The 19305-nt window shown below is 55.0% G+C and overlaps 1 protein-coding gene across 3 annotated transcripts in view; it reads right to left on the bottom strand.

Moving 5' to 3' along the window:
* The window catches only part of MACF1 (microtubule actin crosslinking factor 1), a 145421-nt gene that overhangs the window by 80199 nt on the left and 45917 nt on the right, over window positions 1–19305 (bottom strand). For all 3 annotated transcript variants that reach the window (XM_074926111.1, XM_074926112.1, XM_074926110.1), the window contains 30 exons: window positions 17620–17786; window positions 16789–16901; window positions 16590–16696; window positions 16002–16121; window positions 15802–15897; window positions 15418–15545; window positions 15219–15312; window positions 14279–14433; window positions 13863–14139; window positions 13296–13424; window positions 12952–13029; window positions 12643–12804; window positions 11930–12034; window positions 11262–11357; window positions 10790–10915; window positions 8446–8598; window positions 7802–7956; window positions 7242–7368; window positions 6637–6820; window positions 5873–6042; window positions 5433–5611; window positions 5089–5227; window positions 4412–4605; window positions 4088–4250; window positions 3712–3795; window positions 3496–3603; window positions 2787–2885; window positions 2453–2605; window positions 2279–2367; window positions 1732–1867 (listed from right to left, as the gene is read on the bottom strand). In XM_074926111.1, the coding sequence (XP_074782212.1) occupies window positions 1732–1867; window positions 2279–2367; window positions 2453–2605; window positions 2787–2885; window positions 3496–3603; window positions 3712–3795; window positions 4088–4250; window positions 4412–4605; window positions 5089–5227; window positions 5433–5611; window positions 5873–6042; window positions 6637–6820; window positions 7242–7368; window positions 7802–7956; window positions 8446–8598; window positions 10790–10915; window positions 11262–11357; window positions 11930–12034; window positions 12643–12804; window positions 12952–13029; window positions 13296–13424; window positions 13863–14139; window positions 14279–14433; window positions 15219–15312; window positions 15418–15545; window positions 15802–15897; window positions 16002–16121; window positions 16590–16696; window positions 16789–16901; window positions 17620–17786 (4086 nt within the window). The remainder of the gene's footprint in view (window positions 1–1731; window positions 1868–2278; window positions 2368–2452; window positions 2606–2786; window positions 2886–3495; window positions 3604–3711; window positions 3796–4087; window positions 4251–4411; window positions 4606–5088; window positions 5228–5432; window positions 5612–5872; window positions 6043–6636; window positions 6821–7241; window positions 7369–7801; window positions 7957–8445; window positions 8599–10789; window positions 10916–11261; window positions 11358–11929; window positions 12035–12642; window positions 12805–12951; window positions 13030–13295; window positions 13425–13862; window positions 14140–14278; window positions 14434–15218; window positions 15313–15417; window positions 15546–15801; window positions 15898–16001; window positions 16122–16589; window positions 16697–16788; window positions 16902–17619; window positions 17787–19305) is intronic.

The raw sequence follows: 19305 nt of genomic DNA, 5'->3' as shown, positions 1-19305 counted from the left end.
CAGCCGTATCACACACAGTGTAAAGCTTGGTGTTAGCGTCCAGCATGCGACTGTTTTGTTTGCAAAAAGAACCCCACACACAGGTCGTCCTCTTTCACTTTTATGTGTTTTGTTTGTTTTAAATCCCGGAGGGTTAGTTAAACTTGTAAGCAAGGATGTCAGTTAATCTTAAAAACAGTTGACATGAAACACAAACTGTACAGGGACACATCATGCTCAATTTAGCGCGTTCTGCTTTGCATTTTTGTCTTTTATAACTTCTCTCTGACAGTTGGATGTTTCCAGCAAGCAAATGTTAAAAGAGTTCCTCATGCTCCCTCTACAGTGAAGCAACTGCACCGCACAAGAGCTGCGGGGATCATCTCGTAGACGGGGATCTACGGTGAAGCCCCACTGCCATCTCGTTTTGTTTCCTGGGCTTCGTCGAGAGAGTGAGTGAAAACTGTTCTAGCCTGAGCCCCAAAGCGTGCTCATGCTGTAAAAAAAAAACAGCCCGGCAAGCCCTGGAGAAGGCTTTTGCTATAAAGTCATTTTCCTGCCCAGGAGGGAGGAATAGGGAAAGGAGAAAACATCCTTTCCACAGGCAGGCTGCTCTCAGCTGCTCTCCTGGCAGCAGCAGCAGGAGCATCAAAGCTGTGATGGCTTAGTGCTGACTAACGAGTCGGTTTAATCACTTTCTGCTGCCAGCACCAGGGCTAAAGGGCTTGCAATCGAAAGTGTTTAACTGCACTTAGACACCTGAAGTGTGCTATAAAGTCCAATTTGGAGAGAAACACTATGTTTAGGTGAAAGCTGGACAGGCAGATTTCAAACAAGCAGCCCCGTCGCCCTCTTCCCATGAGCGGCTCGAACAGGGCTTCACTCACAGACCCGACAGCCAAATCCTGCATCACACATCCAGATCTGAGCGGGCCAGTGCTTCAGAGTACAGGGAGCCAGCAAGCAAACACACAAATATATCCATCGACACATGTATATACACTTATAGAACACGTACACGTATATCTGTGACTGACCCAGGACAGCTGGTAACAGGCAATAAGGACGCGCTTTCAGCCCTCCCTATCCAGCAAAACGAGGACGGGGCTGACGGGAGCGCTGGGGGATGTGAATGGGTCCAGCTGCGGGTGGTGACGGTCCCCCAGGTCAGCCGAGGGCCTGGACGATGCAGTCGCCTTCCAGTGGGAGAGCAACTTCATCCGGACACAGCTGAGACCAACCTCGCACCCAGAGCCTGAGATCTGAGAGCGCACGGGCAAATGCCCTTCTGCACACACCCACCTCCTCGCATCTCCTGAGCGCAGGCAGCTGCGAGATGGAGCTGTCTGTGGTTAAGGCACTGCGACGGCACGGCTCAGAGGACACAGATTTGCTAAGGGGACCGTTTCCAGGACAGAGGTGCACCTACATCCTTGCCCACCAAGCGTGAGCAAGCCAACCCTTGTGCACAGAGCGGAGCTCTGATGAAAACCACTGCAAAGAACAATTCTGCCACTGGCCGGGGAGGCAGCAGGGACACGGCTCCTGCTTGACCTCCAGGGACCACGCCAGCCTGGATGTTTCGGGTCACGCATGGACAGAAGAGAAGGGAGGGCAACCACGTGCAAGTAAGAAAGTCGACGGGCTGCAAGTGGCTGGTAGCCATGAGACACACAACCAAGCAAAACCCTTTCCACACTCTGAGGAGTGCCCCGTGTCCGCACAGCCGTGGGACCGAGTGGGGACCAGTACCTTGTGCTCTGTCTCCTGGGCCAGCTGGCTCTGGAGCTGCTGGAGCTGCTCCATGGAGTCGCTGCAGAGTGCCTGGTAGGTCTCCTTGAGGGCACCGATCTGAGCAGAAATCTGTTCCTTCTCCGGGTGGGAAAGTCTGCAAAGGGAAGAGGAAATTTCTCAGGGAAACTGCACAGACCAGCTCCCAGCTCTGCGGAATTAACATGTTTGGCTGGCGAACGAAAAAGCCAAACCCACCGTGAGTCCTCTCCTCTCACTCAGCTAAAACCAGCAAGGGTAATTGTGCTCAGCAAAGGCCAGCCTGCATTGTAACGATTAAATCCCCAAATATACAGGGCTGGATCGTTGATAATGGGGATTAGTACTGCCCCAACAGCATAAATGGGTTGCATATTTCATAGCTCTTGCTGCAGATAAGAAAGATGACAACTGTCACGTGCAGCTCATCGCTAGTTTTAATAGGAGTAGGGCACTGGAACCCAGGAATACCAGCTCTGAGGTATCTCATCTCCCCCCACTGACCATCCCCTCCTTGGGCCACACTCACTTGTGGCTGTGTTTTGCCAGGAAGATTTGTGAAGTTTTGATGGCCTCAGAGACCTGCTCCTTCTTTGCAGCCAGCTCCTCATTCAGGGCCTGTTGATAAAAAAGAAAGAGGCTTAATTCAGCTACGGAAAAAGAGCAGAAGTAACAAACTGTCTGACAGTTGTCCCTAGCTTACCTGCTGCTCCGAGATGGATTTCTCGAGGTCACCCAGCTCTCTGCTCCCAGCAGCAGCCATCCTGCCTTGCACACTCTGCTTCAAGCCCAGGGCCCAGCCCAGGAGTTCCTTCACCTTGTCCACATGCTCCTGCCTCTCCTCCTCCACTACTTTCTACAAACAAAGGAGAAAAGAAGATAACCACGTCAAAGGGCTCTCAGATTTCCAAAGAGGGGGAGAGGCTCTCAGGAGCAGCACTCGAGATGTAACCTCGACATGGAGCAGCACCCCAGGCCATGCTGGGAAATGAGCCTGCACGTTCTGAACAGAGTTCAGCTCCATCCAACCCCCTTACCTCCTCCTCCTCCAGCCGCCGGAGAGCATCGCTGATGTACTTGACGTGCTGCGTGGTTAATGTCACGAGAGCTGTATAACGAGTCCGCAAATCCATGAACTGCAAAGGGAGACAGGGAGAAACGGCCACATCAGTCACGCCCCATAGATCCGGAGTGAGGGACTTTACAGCAGATGACACGGATGCACCATCTCTCGCTTGGGAAGCCCCCCCAGGCTCCTCGCAGACCCACTCTGGCATCAGTGAAACAGTCTGACGGGGAGGGTCGTGGCCACACACGGCGTGGTGCACAGCACTGGAGAGAAGGGGAGGCTCCGCTCACGGACACTGGGCTGGGTGCTCAACTCTTACAAGAGGGCTACCAGGATCTTTAGTATCCACACGGAGCAAACAGGACGTTCCTTGTGTCCCAAAAGGTCTCCTCCCCAAGACCCACACACAGTAACGCTGCCTGGCACTCTGGTTATTCACCACGCAGGGCTGAGGGGCTGAGCCAACCCCGCTGGATTTGACCCAGGGGGTTCCCAGGAGTCGAGATATTTCATTCCCGGTGCTTAGAGCACTAAGCCATCCCCTCCGGCTATTGGAAAAAACGGTGAGGATGGAAATTTTATTTATACAAGAGTTCAGCAGAAAGGAATTCATTTCCCAAAGGCCACTCGGCATCGAAGGACCCCCTGCACAGGGTCGGGGGGGGGGGGGATCCTACCTCCTGCGTGATGGCATCCGAGGACGAGAGCATGCGCCGGCGCTTCATGGGAGACTTCTGCTGCGACTCCACAAACGCCCTGTACGTCATGAGCTGCAACTCGTAGTCCTGCAAACGCAACCAGAGGGGGAAAAACACGGAGCATGCAGGATGCAAACTGTGCTGGGGCTGGCTCTGCCCAGCCGGCCATATCTAGGTGCAGGAGGGGACCCGTACCTTGACAGAAGCTGAGTATTGCTGGGAGAATTTCTGACATTGGTCCAGTTTGGCTTGATTTTTCTCGATTTCTGCAGCCAAAGCCTTCAACAAAACACAAAGCAAAAAATGTTGTCAGGACAGCTGCTGCGGGTGGCGAGCTGAATTTCAGCCCCCACCCCTCCCCTTTATCCTCTTCAATTTTTTATGCAAGGCCTCATCTCCACCTCAAGCTAAGCAGAGTTTTTTCACTTCTCAGACACCCAGCTCAGGCCTGCAGCCTCTTCCCACCGTGTTTCATCATTTCAAACTCGCACATGAAAGGATTTTTAGTAAAAGAGGCAACACAGTCACTGCAGCAACTGTGCTATCGAGACCTCACCAGGTCCTGCCTTACCGTCTGCTGGCTCAGCTGCTCCGACAGTACCCGGCTGTCCTCTGCCTGCCCGGGCTTCATCAGCTCCTGCTGCACCGTGATCTCCTCGATCCACTGGATTAGGGCACTGTGGCACTGCCTGTAATCACCCAGCACCTCCTGGATGCTCTCCAGCTCCACGTGCCTGAGAGAAGAACCAAGACAAGTAAGAAGAGGGCGAAATGCCACCATAGGCTACAGGGACGTCCCAGTCACCAGCAGGAATCCCATCTGAAAAAACCTCCCTGCCCAAGCTCTCAGCTGAAGCATGGAGGTAAATCTGTGAAGAGGCAGAAGGTTTCTCACCGGGTCTCGATCTGGGCGCAGACTCGCTGCCAGCGATCCCACAGCTGGCTTCCCTTCTCCTGATAGCGCTCGAGGTCGATGCTGCGCTCTTGCCTCAGCCTGTACAGCTGCTCTCCCACTGCCTTCGCCTTGGCCATCTCCTCCTCCAGCGTGGAGAAGACAGAGCTCTTGTCACTCACTTCCCCGAGCCACTGCTGCAAAACCAGCAAGAGACGGCACCGGTTCAACGCCACAGAAAGCAAAAGGCACGTTAAGTCAGAGATGCCCTCTTGCCCGCAGCTGACAAGCCTGAGAAGGGGTTTATCTTCCCACTTTCCTTAACCTGCAAAGAACCGGCTGATTATAGGAGGTGTAAAATGGATGAGACCACGTTATCAGCCTGGAGCGAGTCAGATTGATTCAGCCCCTGTCCTTGCAGCGACAGGACATGTAGCTTCCAAAATGCTCCCTTGTGCCAGCACGTGCCCTACAATCAAAAGCACAAGCCACAGCAGCTCCTCTTCCTTTACAAAGCAATAAGGCATCACATAAACAGCAAAAAATCCTCCCAGCAGCTACATCAAGGCAAGGAAAATGGCACACAGTGCAAATTCCACAGAAATAGAGAAGGAGTCTGCTTGACTAATGCCAAAGCTCTGGTTTCTGCTGGCCCACCCTGGGAAGTGAACAGCACCAACCTGTAAGGCTGCTCTGTGAGACTGGATAGCTGCCAGGTCAGCAGGCACTGCCTCCTCTTGGCTCAGCTTCACCTCGTACCCTTTGACCAGAGATTCTGCTCCTTGAGTGTTCCGAATAATAACATCAACCGTCTTCAACCTGGCAAATCAAACAGAGGCAGCACAATGACATCCAAGATTTGGCAGTGATCCTTTTGGTCGCAAGGCTGCTCGTACCGTACACCACAGAGGGATGGAGCTGTTGCAGCCCAGCACAGGGTGTGTTTGAGGCCAGAAGAAAGGTCTTTAGCAAAACTGGGCAGATTCAGAAAGGTATCTGGCAACAGAGGCACGTCCCGACTCACTTGTCCAAGTAGATGGAAGACAACCCATGCATCTGGTCCATCTTGTTCACCACCAAGTCAAGTTCAGAACGCAAGTGGGGCGTGCTGGGCCCCGCGGGCGCCTTGTTGAGGAAGCTGTAGCATCTCTCAGAAACAAACCGCAGGTCTGACTGCAGCCGCTGCAGATCCTCCTGCATGTGCTACGGGAAGGAGGGAAAGAACTTGAGAGCCCAAGCAGGGGCAGGCAGAGAAAAAGCAGAGATGCTATGAAAAGAAGCAGGGAGCCCACTGGAGAGGTTTCCTGCTACTTTCTGTGCAGGAAGATCCCCTCAAACTCCGCACAGTCACGCACCCACCACCCACACATTCACCCCAGAGATGCTAAAGGTATTTTTGGCACATGCTAACGACCAGCAGCCGCCACCTCCCTCCCCTCCACATCTCACAGCAGCAGGACTGACCTCCTGCTCTGCAATGCGGATGGTGTTTTCCTGGATAGTGTCACCATCTGCTCGGGCGCTGCTCGGGGACTGGATTCGGCCCACTAGCCTCTGCTCACACTCCTCCAGGCGCATACGGATGTTCTTGAGCTCGGAGAGATACGTCCTGGCAACGGTCTCATCCTTGTCTTCTGCAAGTCACAGACAAACCAAAACAGCAGCTCAAACAACCCTGACCCAAATGGGACCTGCTGGCAGCCCCAGAGCCGAGTGCGGCATCGTGCTGACATCAAGACACCAGGGTCTCTGTTCAGACAGAAAATAAGTTAAAATAAAACCATCTCACTCAAACACAGCTGAGAATGAGTCCAGCCACAGGGCACGGCACATGACGAAGCTGGAGCCCTTGGTCACAGTGAGACTCACAGTGCTGCTGGGTCACACGCATCACCACCACGTATATTTTCTTAAAGATTAAATGCAGGAAGAACTCCTTGCTCAGAAAGCATCCTAATGACTAAACCCATCTCCAACAATATTAGGGCAAGAGGACTCAGCAGTTAAGCTGAAGCTGCAGAGCCAAGCCCTCTCTGCAGGAACATCGTTGCACAAAGGCTGAACGCTTGAATGGATGGAGAATTAAGGAGAGCAGCTGCTCACACCATCAAGTAGCTAGCTCAGAAAAAAAAAAAAAAAACCCAAACCAAAAATGAAGCCATCCCATAAATCCTTTGTTTATGAGTCCCCACAGCTCCTGGTTAATCCATCAGGCCTTTGAAGCTCACCGTTCTCCATGGACTCCAGCAGGTGCCGGATGTGTTCCTTGGAAGACTCCACTTCCTCCTCCAGGCGTAGCCGGTCCGACACGGAGAAGAGCTCCGAGTCCCGGCTGTCCTGCAGGAAGTCCTCGTAGTGTGCCTGGAGGCTCTTCATGGCTTGCTGGCACTCCCCTTGTGCTAAGGATCTGAGCTGCAAGTGGAAACGCAGCACATCTAACCACGGGGAACGACTTCCTACACACCACCTGAAGGCACCCTCCTCAGCTTAACGACCTTCCTGTGCCAAGTGAGGATTTTCTCTTTAGAGGAGAAGAGGCAAGCTCTTCCGTGTCAGCCTCACGCCTCCCTCCAGCCTCACTCACTCCTTAATGAAACACTAAGGCCACAATCTTATCACAGTTCAGCAGCAAACTGCTGATTCTCTCTCTGTTGGGAAAAACTGCAATCATTTTGCACAGAACCCCCAAGGTCAGGTTTTCCCACAGTTCACGGTGCAAAGACTCTTGACTCCCCCATCCCTGCAGTCTCTGCTCTTCCTCCTCAGCCACATGAGGGGGCCTGGACAGTGACCAACACAACCCCAGAGCCAGGCAGGAAAGTTCCTACTGTACCTTTTCCATGCTGAAGCTTTGCACCAGGGCTATGTCCTTCCGCAGATAGTTCCAGGAGATGAGGCTCTTTGTGTTCATGTGGAGCTGGTGCCAGAGAGCCATCACTTTCTGGTACAACTGTTCTACCCTGCAAGGGGAAGGAGCGGATCCGTCAGCCCTGGGTCTCCCCGGCACGCTCAGCCCTGACCCCGTTAGCCCACGAACCATCGCTGGTAGCCAGCAGCCTGTCAGGCCAGCGATCCCAGCCCGGTGGCCCGCAGCCAGCAGTGCTCCTGCTGTTGAGTGTCAGAGAGCCCTGGAGGGTTCCCCCCTCCCAAATCATCGTTTTCTCTTTTGCAAACAACTGTAACAATTGCTGTGACGGAGTCTGCAGCAGGATAACCATGAAGGATTCCTTCCCTTGCCCCAAATCAGCTGTGCCACCCTCTCCTGTTCCTTCACCCCAGCTCCTCTCCCATTCCCACCCCAATCTGTCCCCGCCTGTGCCACCAACCCCCTGTCCCCATCTCCTTGCCACCGCACCTCTGGGACCCCCCCTGCAGCAGAAACCAGCAAATTACCTGTTGGCCATCTCGATGGCTTCTTTGTTGGGCGGGGGGATCAGGAAGCAGACAGAAGGCACCATGGCCTCATTCCCCGTGGGACTGATCACCTTCCACTTGGTCCTCTGGGAATTGTCCTCCAGGACACACTCGTCGTTCCTGCAGATGGTGATCTGCAGGGGCATCGACACCACCCGGCCCGTCAGAAACCAGCAGCAGGGCTGCACACGCTGCCCTCGCTGCCGGCTTCCCTCCTGGGGGCGAGCCAGCTTCCATAAATACATATATAAATATGTATATATTTGAATCAAGCAAAAGCCTGGTATAGTGCCAAGCAGAGCAGCACACTCATGTCTGGAGAGGAAGGGACAAGGAAGTTAAACGGAGTTGGCTACCACCCACGTACTTATTTGGCTGAGGCTGGTGAAGCCCGTCCTCCTTGGGGAACAGGACTTTAGCTCCTGCCCAGAATAAATCTGAGACATGGAAATCTGCTCCAGGAAAAACAGCCGTGCTATTTCCCTCCTTCTGTCTTCCCACTCCGTTCCCGCTTTCCCCCGACAGACACCGTGAAGTTCAGCCTGAACCACCGCGGGCGTTGCTCCCCTGCCTCGTCCCTGCCTCCCCTTTTGAAGCTACACCAACGCCCTTGCAGCCCTCACCTCGATCTGCCGATAGTCGCAAACAGCCTTAATGGGGATCGTGCTCTTCACAAGGTGCTCCGGGTTCCTGGGCCGGAGCTGAACGATGGTTTTGGACCGTCCCACCAGGCTGGCGACGGAGCTCTTCGACTGAATGAGCTGCTCCTTCTCGTCCTGGCAGGAAGAAGGATGAAGGAGGGGTTGCTCGAGGCAGGGTTGAGGAGGTGTCTCCCAGGCATCTCGGCACCCCCCACCCCAACACTGCCCTGCAAGACCTACGCTGGGATCTCAAGGGCTGAACAAATACATCAGGAGGATCCTGCTGCCCTAACGGGATGGGAAGAAGGGTCAGGAGATGGGATGGAAGGGAGAACAGACTTGAAGTCAGGGTGGGACCTCTTCACTAACTCCCACTGCCCTGCAAAGCCACATGCACAGCTCTGGCTCTTTTGCTGTTAGGACAAGAAAACACTTTATTTTGAACGAGGGGAAAAAAGAGAACACAGCATACACCAAACTTAAAGTCCCGGGAAGTTTAAGGGGCCAAGAGCAGGACAAGCTCTACCCCAAAGCCAGGGACATTTAGTTGTCTGGAGGCGAGACCACAGAAGCATGCTCCCTTTCCTAAAGCAAAGGATGAAGGCATGTTTAAACCAATGACTGGAATGAGGATACGATGAATTATGCAGATAAAACATCTCAGGAGAAGGGGCTAGTGGTGGAGTGATCGCACAGGTCTCTGGGTTTGGGCAGAAATTTGCCAGTTGGAAGAAGATGCTGCATAATTGATTCCCACAAGTCCCTGCTGGGTTCAGTGATGGGACAACCCAGGGGACTGGTGGCAAAGCTTCCCTGGAACAGCCTCCGGCACTGATGGAGACGTGTGCGGATCACGACACTGGCAGCTCATGTGATTAGTGGCAGCTCAACCCATTCTGGCTGCAAAAGTTTATAAAGGATCCCAGAAAAATGTTCTCCCTCATGCTTGGTACTCTGGGGGTTGGTTAGTGTGCTAACAACAGTGAAGGATAATTTAATGGTAAAAAAATAAAGAAAAATAAAAGAATAAATGATTAAATAAACTACCTGTGCCTGTCCCAGGGAGCATGATTGGAAGAAATACAACTTTAACTTATTAGGTAAGAAAGAGTAATATAGCTGAGCTCAGGGCAGCTGCCCCAGTCCTGAGATCGTGGCCACTCTCCAGCTGCCCGGACGAGCCTCTCCCACCCCGGACGGCGCCTGCCAGACCCCTGGTGCTGCAGAGCTCGCAAACACAGACCCCAGGAGCCAGGCCGGCTGCTCCGTGGCCTGGTAGAGCTGGAGAACAGCCCAGGACAACCCCGAGAGCATGACAGAGAGGATGGGAGCCCCCAGGCCTCCAGGAGAGAAGACAGCAAGAGCCCTAGCCCATCTCGTAACGGCATCCCAGCCCCACTGGGGACACGCCGGAGATCGGCGCTGTGCACTAAGAGCGAAGCCGAAGCAGCCACCTGCCTCCACACACTCAAATGTCACCTCCTGGCACTTCCACCCGCGGCTCAGCGGTTAACCCACAACCCAAATCCTCCCCCGTCCCTGGTTTCAAACACTATCTGATGCTTTGCTCCTTGGGTTTTGGTTGGGTTTTTTTTTTCAGGTCAATTCAGACAAGGTCACAGCGTGATTGCCCGTTGTCTGCTTTCTGCTACGCCACAGCTAAGCCAGGCCACGTGTCCGGAGATCAGCAGTGCCGAGCCCCCGAGCCCCCGTCCCCACACACAGCTGGGCTGCCCTGGCTCTCCCCCCACCGGCACAGCACGATGGATTAGCACAGGATTTGGTCTGGATAAAGCAGGGGTGTTTCTCTGCATCCCAACAGCTCAAAAGCAGAAACTGGAGCATCCTACAGGCTCTGAGTGACACCCCTGTCAGCAGAACCCAACCGGCTCCGTGCAGACCCGGATGGTGCGACGGGCACCGATGGGGAAGAACCAGCTCACACGTCAAGCTGTGAGTTTGCACAGACGGCACACGCTGCCTGCTCTTCACCCAGAGGACACCAAAAAGATGCTGGACGGTGCCTCTAAAGAAAAGCAACCCATCGGCTGTTGCAACAACCAAGATCCAGCTACCCCCAGCAGCGTTCCCCCCACGCAGCTGGGGTCACCCCCAGCCTGCATCCCACAGCTGCCTACAAACAGCAGCTTTAACGAAGAGCAGAGCATTAACCAAGATGGGGAAAAAAACCACATTACACGTCGCTGCGGGAATAAAATGAGCCCAGTTTTCCCTGGGAAGCAAGAGGTGCCCCAAGCAGTGCTGCCAGACTGGAGCAAGGCCACCCATCGCGTGCTCAGGGTGGTGGGGATGTCAGAAAACCCACCATGGAGTCCTGCAGCAGGTCCTCCAGCCGCGTCAGGCTCGTGTTATGGTCACAAGAATACTTCCTTTTGATGGAGTCCTGCAGGTTGCGCAGGTAGGTCTCGGACTCCCGGGCGTCGCTGAAGAACTGCAAAGGCAAAGAGGGTCACAGAAACCTGCATGAGTCCACCCAGCAGCCGGCAGCGTGGCGAGGGACCACCCCAACATCTCACCCAGCAGCTCCCGCTGCTGTTCTGGCCTTAGGGCTGCAAAGGCAGCGAGCATGGATGGCCAGAACTACGTGGAAGTTGATCCCTTTTGCCCTAGCGAGAAATCCCCAGAGAGCAGCTAAGGAGAAGGAGTTCATTCTGGAGAAAGCAGCCCCCATGAGCACCACAAATCCCTCCTTCCCTCTCCCCCAAAGGCAGCAGCAGTGTCGGAAGCTCATGCAGTGGATGGTGACCAGAGAAATCTGGGCTGCCCCTCCCAAGTACCTGGAAATAGGCAGCGTTCTCCTTCACGTGCTGTTCCACGCACAGGCAGAGCTGCTTAATCCACTGCCACTGACTCTGCACGGCAGCGCTGTAGGCCTGGGAAACACACGCACCAAACGGCGATGAATAACGAGGATTTCCCAGCCAAGGAGGGTCCCCGGAAGGACACAGCTCTGGCTGGAGGGACATTTATAAATGGGTAAGATCTGGCTGCAACCAGGAGGGTTTGGACACAGGCACAAAGAGCAGGAGATGGCAGACCTGGACCAGCAATACCACGTTTGCTTTCTCCCACCCCAGAGAGAAACACCAGGGAGAAACACGTCCCCACAGCCCTTTGCTTCACCACCACCACTGTTTTCCTGCAAGCCCCAAGGGAGCCGAGGCCATTCCCTGCTTCACCTCGCTGTAGGAGAGCCTCGTGCTCTGTACAAATGTATCTGTGTCTTAATTTGAGATGGGGATTATTTGGGAATGACCTCAAGGTTCTCATTGCACTCCCCAGAATAAAACAGCTCTATCACTGCACTGATAAAACACCATAAAACATTTTATCAGTCCTGGCTGTCACTATGGGATGGAAGTGCAAGTTTCCCAATCCCAGGTGAGAAGATTTGCTGCCAGCTGATCCTCGGGGCTCGTCCCAGCTCCTCCATGTACCCACTCACCTCTACGGTCTGCTTGGCCGGGTGATTTTCCAGGGAGAGCAGCTCGGCCGTGTCTTGGAGGGAACGGAAGACATCCTGCTTCTCCTCCAGCTCCGTTGTCAGCTCCTGCACGAAGGACACAAGCAAAGTCCAAACCTCAGCTGTGGGGAGGAGCCTCCCTGGAGCGCGTGTCCAACGCGTCCAGCATGGAAGTGCCGCGGTAAAAACCAGTGGGTCTCAGGGAGACCAGCACAGCTTAGGGGAGCACCAGAGCTGAGTGCCATCAGGATACCTCCAGGGCACCAAACACACGGGGCAGATAGAACAGAGATACTGAAAACCTGCCTGGGCACCTTTCAATTCCAGACAGCGCAATTAAGGAAAGAGCAATTTATTTATACTGCTTTAAAGGGGAATAAATTTTCCTCTTTATCTCAGACTTTTTTTTTTTCCCCCCCACTAGTTAAAGATGCCTTTCATTGCAAATAGCATTATAAAGACATCTTTTGATGCCTTTTCGATTGAAACTCTATTGAACAAACAAGTTTTTGCACTTTCTGCTCTAGGGAGAGCTCTTTCATCAGTGGCACTCACTACAAGGAGGGAGGGAGCAGCCAACCTCTGGGGACTTCAGGTCTGTTGGTAGCTGAGGGTCCCACAGTGGATCAAAAGCAGCAGCAGCAGCACAACCAAGAGAGCATCCACTCCACCAGCCCTGCCCCGGGGTCACTCACCGAGAAGTAGTTTTTCTTGGCTGCAATGTTAGGGTTGTTGTCACTCCAGTCATAGGCCAGTTCCTCCTCCTCCTTCTCATTTAGCCAAATCAGCTCCACAGTGGCCCGAGACACAAACCCGTGCAAGCTCTGGAGGTGTCTCAGGCGGAAGCTCGAGGTTTCCTGAAGACAAAACGCAGCGTGATTCCTCTTCCCTGCTCTAAAGGTGACCACTTTCTTCCCACCTCCCCAGCAGCAGAGCAGGGATGCTCAGGAGCAGGATGCTCAGGAGCAGGGTGGCCCCCCGGGCAGTGCCAGAAGCCCACTCACCATCAGCTTGCAGTACTGTGTCTCCAGCTTGCCGAGCGTCTCCGTGTAGCTAGCACGGAAATTCTGAGACATTTTACCCTGAAGGATGAAAAAATGCTCCTGTTACCTGCCACAGGGTGGCATCACTGGAAACCCCCATCTCCAAATCTTTTGCCCCAGCTCTGTGTGAGCAAGAGGAGGTGGAGAGGATGCCTCAGGGCAGCAGCCTCTTGCACCGGCCCAGCAATTCAGAAGCTCTGTGATTAAAAAATACCTCTGCCCCAGGCACCCTTACCCCCAAGAGCTGATCCCTTCCCGCACACATTGTGCCGCACACTGTGTCACCCAGCCCGTGGCCACTGTACCTCGTACATCCTGGCCTCCTTTACGCTGGAGCCCAGGTCCTCCACGCTGGTATGGACGTGCCGCTGGGTCTCCAGCTGAGTTTCCACACTCGGCAGGTCAGTGCCCCACTCTGCCCGCTCTAGTCTCATCTGAAACAGGCCAAGAGGTCCAAGTCAGCACTCCTCATCTGCAGGAGCGTATCTCAAAAGGACACGAGGGCAAGGAAACCTCCTAGGTCACTCAAGAGGGAACAAACACCATGCCAGTCCTGGTAGAAGGCCCTAAGCCAGTGCTCCAACACTGAATGATTTCTGGGACAACCCACACAGGCTTCACGCCCACATAAAACCAAAGGACTGACCGCAACAGGACAGATTTGCTTCCAGCTTTGAAAGGAACTTCTGACACCCACTGAGCAGCGAGATCACGAGAGAAAACCCAACTCAAGATAAAAGCATCTGTGCTCTCTGGAAACACTGAACCACCAAAGCAATTATTCACAGATAAAGGCAGGAAAAAGCCCCGACCAGCTTCCTGCCTTCCCGCATCAGTGTGAGCAGAGGCAGAGCCAGAGAGCCAGCGCTCACCTGCATTTCCTCCACCCAGGCCAGCAGCTCGTACACAAACCGGAGGCTGCCTTCATCTTCAGAAGAGGAGATGGCCACCAGCTCTGTCCTGGTCATGGGCTTCCGGAACCAGGAGGCGGAGGAGGTGTGCAGCCCCTTGGTCAGGGACTCGCCCTTCAAGTGCGTCGTGCTCAGCGTGGAAGTGGGCACCAGCTCCAGGGTAGAGAAGTGGCCTTTTCTGTACAGGTTAGTGCATTCTAGCCTCAGCGTCACCAGCTCATCTTGCAGCCGCATGATCCTAGAGGAACAAGTGAAGGAATGGGTGAGAAGACACACACCCACTCCCTCCTTCCCCACAGCGGAGCAGAGGAGCCCCGTGCATCAGCCCCTGATCGCATTTCTCCATCCACAGACCATCTCGGACATGGCCCTCTCACCTGAATACCAGCTCCTCCAGCTGGTAGTAATTCTCATCCCGGAGGATCTGCACATCCACCTGGAGCTGGCGGATGAGCCCCTCACACTCCTGCAGATACACGACCACGTCGGATTCGTACTGCACGGGCTGGCCTGACTCCAGGTGAGCAGCGTCCTGCGCCGAGAGAGAGGAGACTGAGGGCTGGGTCCCCTCAGCCCAGGCACATGGGCACAGAGAGCACGACACCAGCCCAGCACCAACTTTAAGACCAAAAAAACCTTTTGATCCACAAGCCTTGACTTGAACAGAAGCACATGAGTTCGTCACTCACCCCACACCCAGAACATCCCCCTTTGAAAAGCTCCCGCAGATGAACTGAAAGCTTTTAGTGATGCCTGCGGTTAGTCCCGTGGACAGACACTTGAATGCGCGTCTCATTTTTCGCTTGGGTTTAACCATTTTTAGCTCCCAACCCTTACATCTCTTTCTCCCAGAACAAAATACCTCTCTTCATAAATCTACTCCCTACCCAGATAGCTACAGTCTGCAACTGAGTCCTTTCTACCAGTCTTTCAGACAAATAAAACAGATTTTGGGGTTTTTAAGACTCATTATACAACAAGCTTTCCCAGAACTGCAGCTCTCCGCCAAACCAGCATCTCTTCAGAAATCCAACCTCACTCGCTGCCTCCCCAGGGGCAGCCTGCTGCACGCTCCCGTGCCCTGCTGTCCCCACGGTCCTCGTGCCACGGATCACCGGGTACCCACCACCACCCCTATGGCCCCTCTGGGATAGGCTCAATGTCAGGAGAGAAGGAAAACCTGTCCAGGAGAGCCCACCACCCCATGCAGAAGAGAGGGGAAGAAATGGGCATAAAAGAAGAGGCAGGAAAACAAAAACATAACTTAAAAAATTACAAGGGGAAAAAAAAAAAAAAAAATCACACCCCCCCACTCACAGCCTGCAGCGTGTTCTTTGCAAGAGTGAGTTTTTCTTCACAGCTCAGAGCACCATTCTGGATTTTGTTAGCGATTTGTAGCAGCAATTCCAGCCTGTGATGACAGAGAATGAGAGGCAGGTTTTGGGGTGTCCCTTCAGGCAGGGGAGCGGGGGATGTCCCCACCAGGGACTCCGCCTGCTGCGGGCAGAGCACCGACCTCTCCACCGCCGGCCGCAGGAGCTTCTCGCGCTCCAGCATCTCTATGATGAGCTTGCCCCACTCCTCCTCCACGTCGTTGGGGTGGTAGCCCTGGGGCAACTTGATGCGTCCAAATTCAATCCAGACCTGGGAAAAACATCAACAGAATGGCATTCCCTCCCTCCTCCCCCAGCTGGCTGGAGAGAGATTAAAGCAAGGAAAGTGGGGCTACAAGGCAGCAGCTCTGCCTCCGCTCCTGCAGCCTGTCGCTTCTCCATCATTCACCCTGAGGGTTATTTCCACTTCTCCATTCCAAAATAAACCTGAACTGAGCACACTTCAGTCTTGCTAAAAGCACAACGCTCCCACCTACAAGCCTCCAGGTAGCCATGATGATACTTGCCTCTAACAGTTTGTAGAGCTCCTCTATCCTTCCTTTTTCCTGCTCTTTTGCTGGGATTTCAGTTTCTTTGAAGTGTATGTACTGGTTATAAAGTGCCTGGGATGAGAAAAGCTCATCAGAAACCACCCTGGGGATGCCCCCACCCAGCTCTCAGCACCGAGCGCACGGGACACTGCGGATGGACCTTGTCCAGGACCTACCTTTAGCTCTACAGGGTTCTGGGGGAAGGATTTATCTGACATGAGTATCGTGTGCTGCTTGATCCAGGAGATGAGGGACTCCACGCGGCTCTGGTACTCCAGCCACCTTGAATCCACCTCCTGTGGGGCGAGAGAACGCTTGCAGGGCACTGCTGAAGGGCAGGTCTCCGTGGGGGAGAGGCAAAGCCTGGCTTGGCCGAGAAGAGCCCACAGGGAACCGAGGTCACAGCTACAGAGTGGATCCTTTGCCTGTCCCTCCCTGCTGTGATGCCACCCCAGGTACAGGAAGGAGGAGGAGGAGGAGGAGGAGGAGGAGGAGGAGGAGGAGGATCCCCCTTGCAAGCTGCTTCCCTGGAAGCCAGCTAGGCTTTCCTGAGCTCAAAACCCACGGCAGAACCTGCAGAACGCTGCGGCACACCGGCAGTTCACAGGGCAAACACGCTAATGGAGAAGCTCCTTCCTCCCTCTGAGCCTCTTTCACCCACCAACCGTCTGCTACGATGGACAAGGAACCTCCAAACCCTTCCCACAACAACCAGCTGCCCCCCAAACCGCCGTCCCAGCCTCCCAACCCGCAGTGATGCTTACGATAGCGCTGATCCCTTCTCCTCCCTCAGGGACTTTGGGAAAGGCATCGTAGATTGAAGACACATAAGTTATCACGGATTTCTCATCCGGAGAGGGGACGTCCACGTCTGACAAGGGGGAAGCAGAAAGGCAGTGAGGAACGGGAGCAGGCAGAGAGGTCAGCATCTCCCTGCACCAGCCGCGTCCCCCGGCCGCCCACCTTCGGCATCCAGCAGCCGCGTGACTCCCAGCCGCTCGGCGATCTCAAAGGCTTGCTCCAAGTTCTCCCGGTTACTCTGGATCTGCACCCTCTCCATGTCCACCAGATCTGGCCTGCAAGACATGCACCAGAGTCACAACACTGGCAAACAGAGCAAGGCAGCCGGGGCAGAGCATCTCCTGCCTGCTCCTGCCTGCAGGAGCCTGGTGTGTCCTTCCCTGCTGAACCCTGCCCGCTCCTCCCAGCCACGAGCGAGCCCCAGGCAGCGCAGGAAGGGAGGGTTATTTTCCAGATGCTTTCTCACGGGGCCTTTGCAGGCTCTCAAGGCTGTGCCAAGTGCCCTTGACCAAGTAGCCAGGGCAGAAGCCGGCCCTGTTGGCCCCAGCTCTGACTCGCTGCCTGCGCTGAGCGGGCGGGAGGCATGTGGAGCTGTGCTGTCTCTCAAGGAACAGTGAGAGGTTTCATTGCTGCTCCGGAGAGCTCTGAGATCCGTGGATGAAAGTGCTACTATTCAGAGAGCAGAAAGGGCAGCACAAACACGTAAAACACTGCAGCACTCTCAGTTTAAAAGCTTTTCTTTTTTGCCTCTCTCCCCAGCCTCATTCAAAAATGTTTTTTTCTTATATTTGTTGCTCTTTCCAAGCATTCACCCCCCAGCTATCTGGGAGAAGAGATGATTTCCAGGTAAAAGAGACCCTGCTCCCTGCAAAGCCTCACCCACACCTCCAAGCACTCCAGACCATCACCAACCACGGCGGTGGGCAGGGACCCCCGAGACATCCCCAGCCCTTCCTCCCACCCAGATGCTCCCCGCTGCTCCACCCTGCCTACCTGTATCTGTGGATGAGCGCGTTGAACATCTTCCCATCGCTCCAGCACGAGGAGAAGTTGGTGCACTTCACCCCAATGTAACCCGCTGTCACCTTCTGTGTCCACAGAAGCAGCTTCTCCTTGGCTGACATATCCCCCGACTCCCCGCTGATGTAGATGTCGGAGATCTGTAAGGAAGCAGCACAGAAAAGGCTCCACCAGGCATGTCCAGTTTCTGTGAATTTGTCCAAGATCTGGCAGCTGCCAGGAAGGGCAGGAGGAAACTCGGGGTCACTGTGGGGCAAAGGGGACCCCCCCCCAGCCAACAGACACGGGAACGGACCTGCAGGAGAGTGCTGAGGTGTGGCACAGTTTGGGCAGGCTGGAGATCCAGGCAGAGGGGGAGGCACGGCCGTTTGCCGAGCCCACTTCACAGGGGCACGAGGTTTTGCTTGGGCACACGTGCAGCCCAGCCCAGCCCAGCCAAGCTCAGCCCAGCTGGACAGGAGCTGCACCCTACCTTCCAGCCACAGCCGAGCTCACCAGAGCCGCTCCTGCCACACGTGCTCCGAGCAGCCCACGGCACACACCAGCACGTTACACCAGCACTGCCCCCCCCAGCAATGCCCATGCACCCTCCTGTCCTGTACAAACCCGCTCTGCTGCCCACTCCTGCCCAGCACCTGCTGCGAGGAGCCCCGGCACCCTCAGACACCCAGGGCTCAGGCAGGAACCGCCCTGCAGCACCCACGGCTCGGCAGCAAGGGAGCACCCAAGAGATGCCATCCCTCTCCGGGGCTGCCGCGCGGCAGGGGATGCTCCATCTGGAGCATCACATCGTAAAAAAAATACCAACGTAAGAAGCAGGAAAGAGCCCTTGGAATTGCTGTTTGAGAGGACATGTGGGGCAGAGGCCTCTCCCCAACCTCCAGCCAGCGGAGCCGCTTAGAGCGGGGCCACTGCCTCCATCCTGGGGGAAAGGAGAGGATGGAGAGAAGGCTCTCGCATCCCCAATTCTGCCTCCCCGTGCCTGGAAAGGCAGGTGCCAGGGGGTGCTGGGGGCAGGGGTGCTGTGACCCACTTCCCCAACAAAAGAGACCGACAGTCACAGACCCCTCTTAGACAGACACACAGGACTGACTGCGAATCCCAGACTCGCACGTGACAAAATGCACGTGTCTCCACATGCCAGCATATTTCTGATTGGCACAGCTTCTTCCTCGCCCATCCCCCCCGCCCTCAGCTCCCCAATTAGTACAATTACCCCCCCTTAATTAAGGGGCAGACAAAGGGGAGGATGTGAGCTGCTCAGATTTTCCGGGGCGCCTGTGGAAAGGCAACGCAGGCTGTTTGCTCGCTGGATTCCTCCTCCCCGGCACTGCAGGGAGAAGGTGTGCCAGGACCCAGCCCTGCCCATCGCCCCTCCAAGCCCCCTCCGTCCTGAAAACACCCAGTTCCTTTATCCCCCCCCCCCCAATACACCCCGTTGGGTGCTGGCATCACACAGGTCTCAGCTGCCGGAGATCTCTTTGGATGCAGGGACCTGCGGGCTGAGCCGCCGCTCCCGCCGGCGGGGAGGATGCTGCCGAGGCTCGGCGAGCCACGGTGTAATTGGTATTCTGCAGCTCACCTCTCTCTCCCCAGCCTGATACGCTCATCACACACAAAACTGCTCTTTGTCAGCCGCTGCCACACCGCCGGCGCTGC

The sequence above is a fragment of the Athene noctua genome, chromosome 24, assembly GCF_965140245.1.
Source record: "Athene noctua chromosome 24, bAthNoc1.hap1.1, whole genome shotgun sequence".
Taxonomy (NCBI): Eukaryota; Metazoa; Chordata; class Aves; order Strigiformes; family Strigidae; genus Athene; species Athene noctua.
This window is presented reverse-complemented; position numbering and strand designations above follow the sequence as displayed.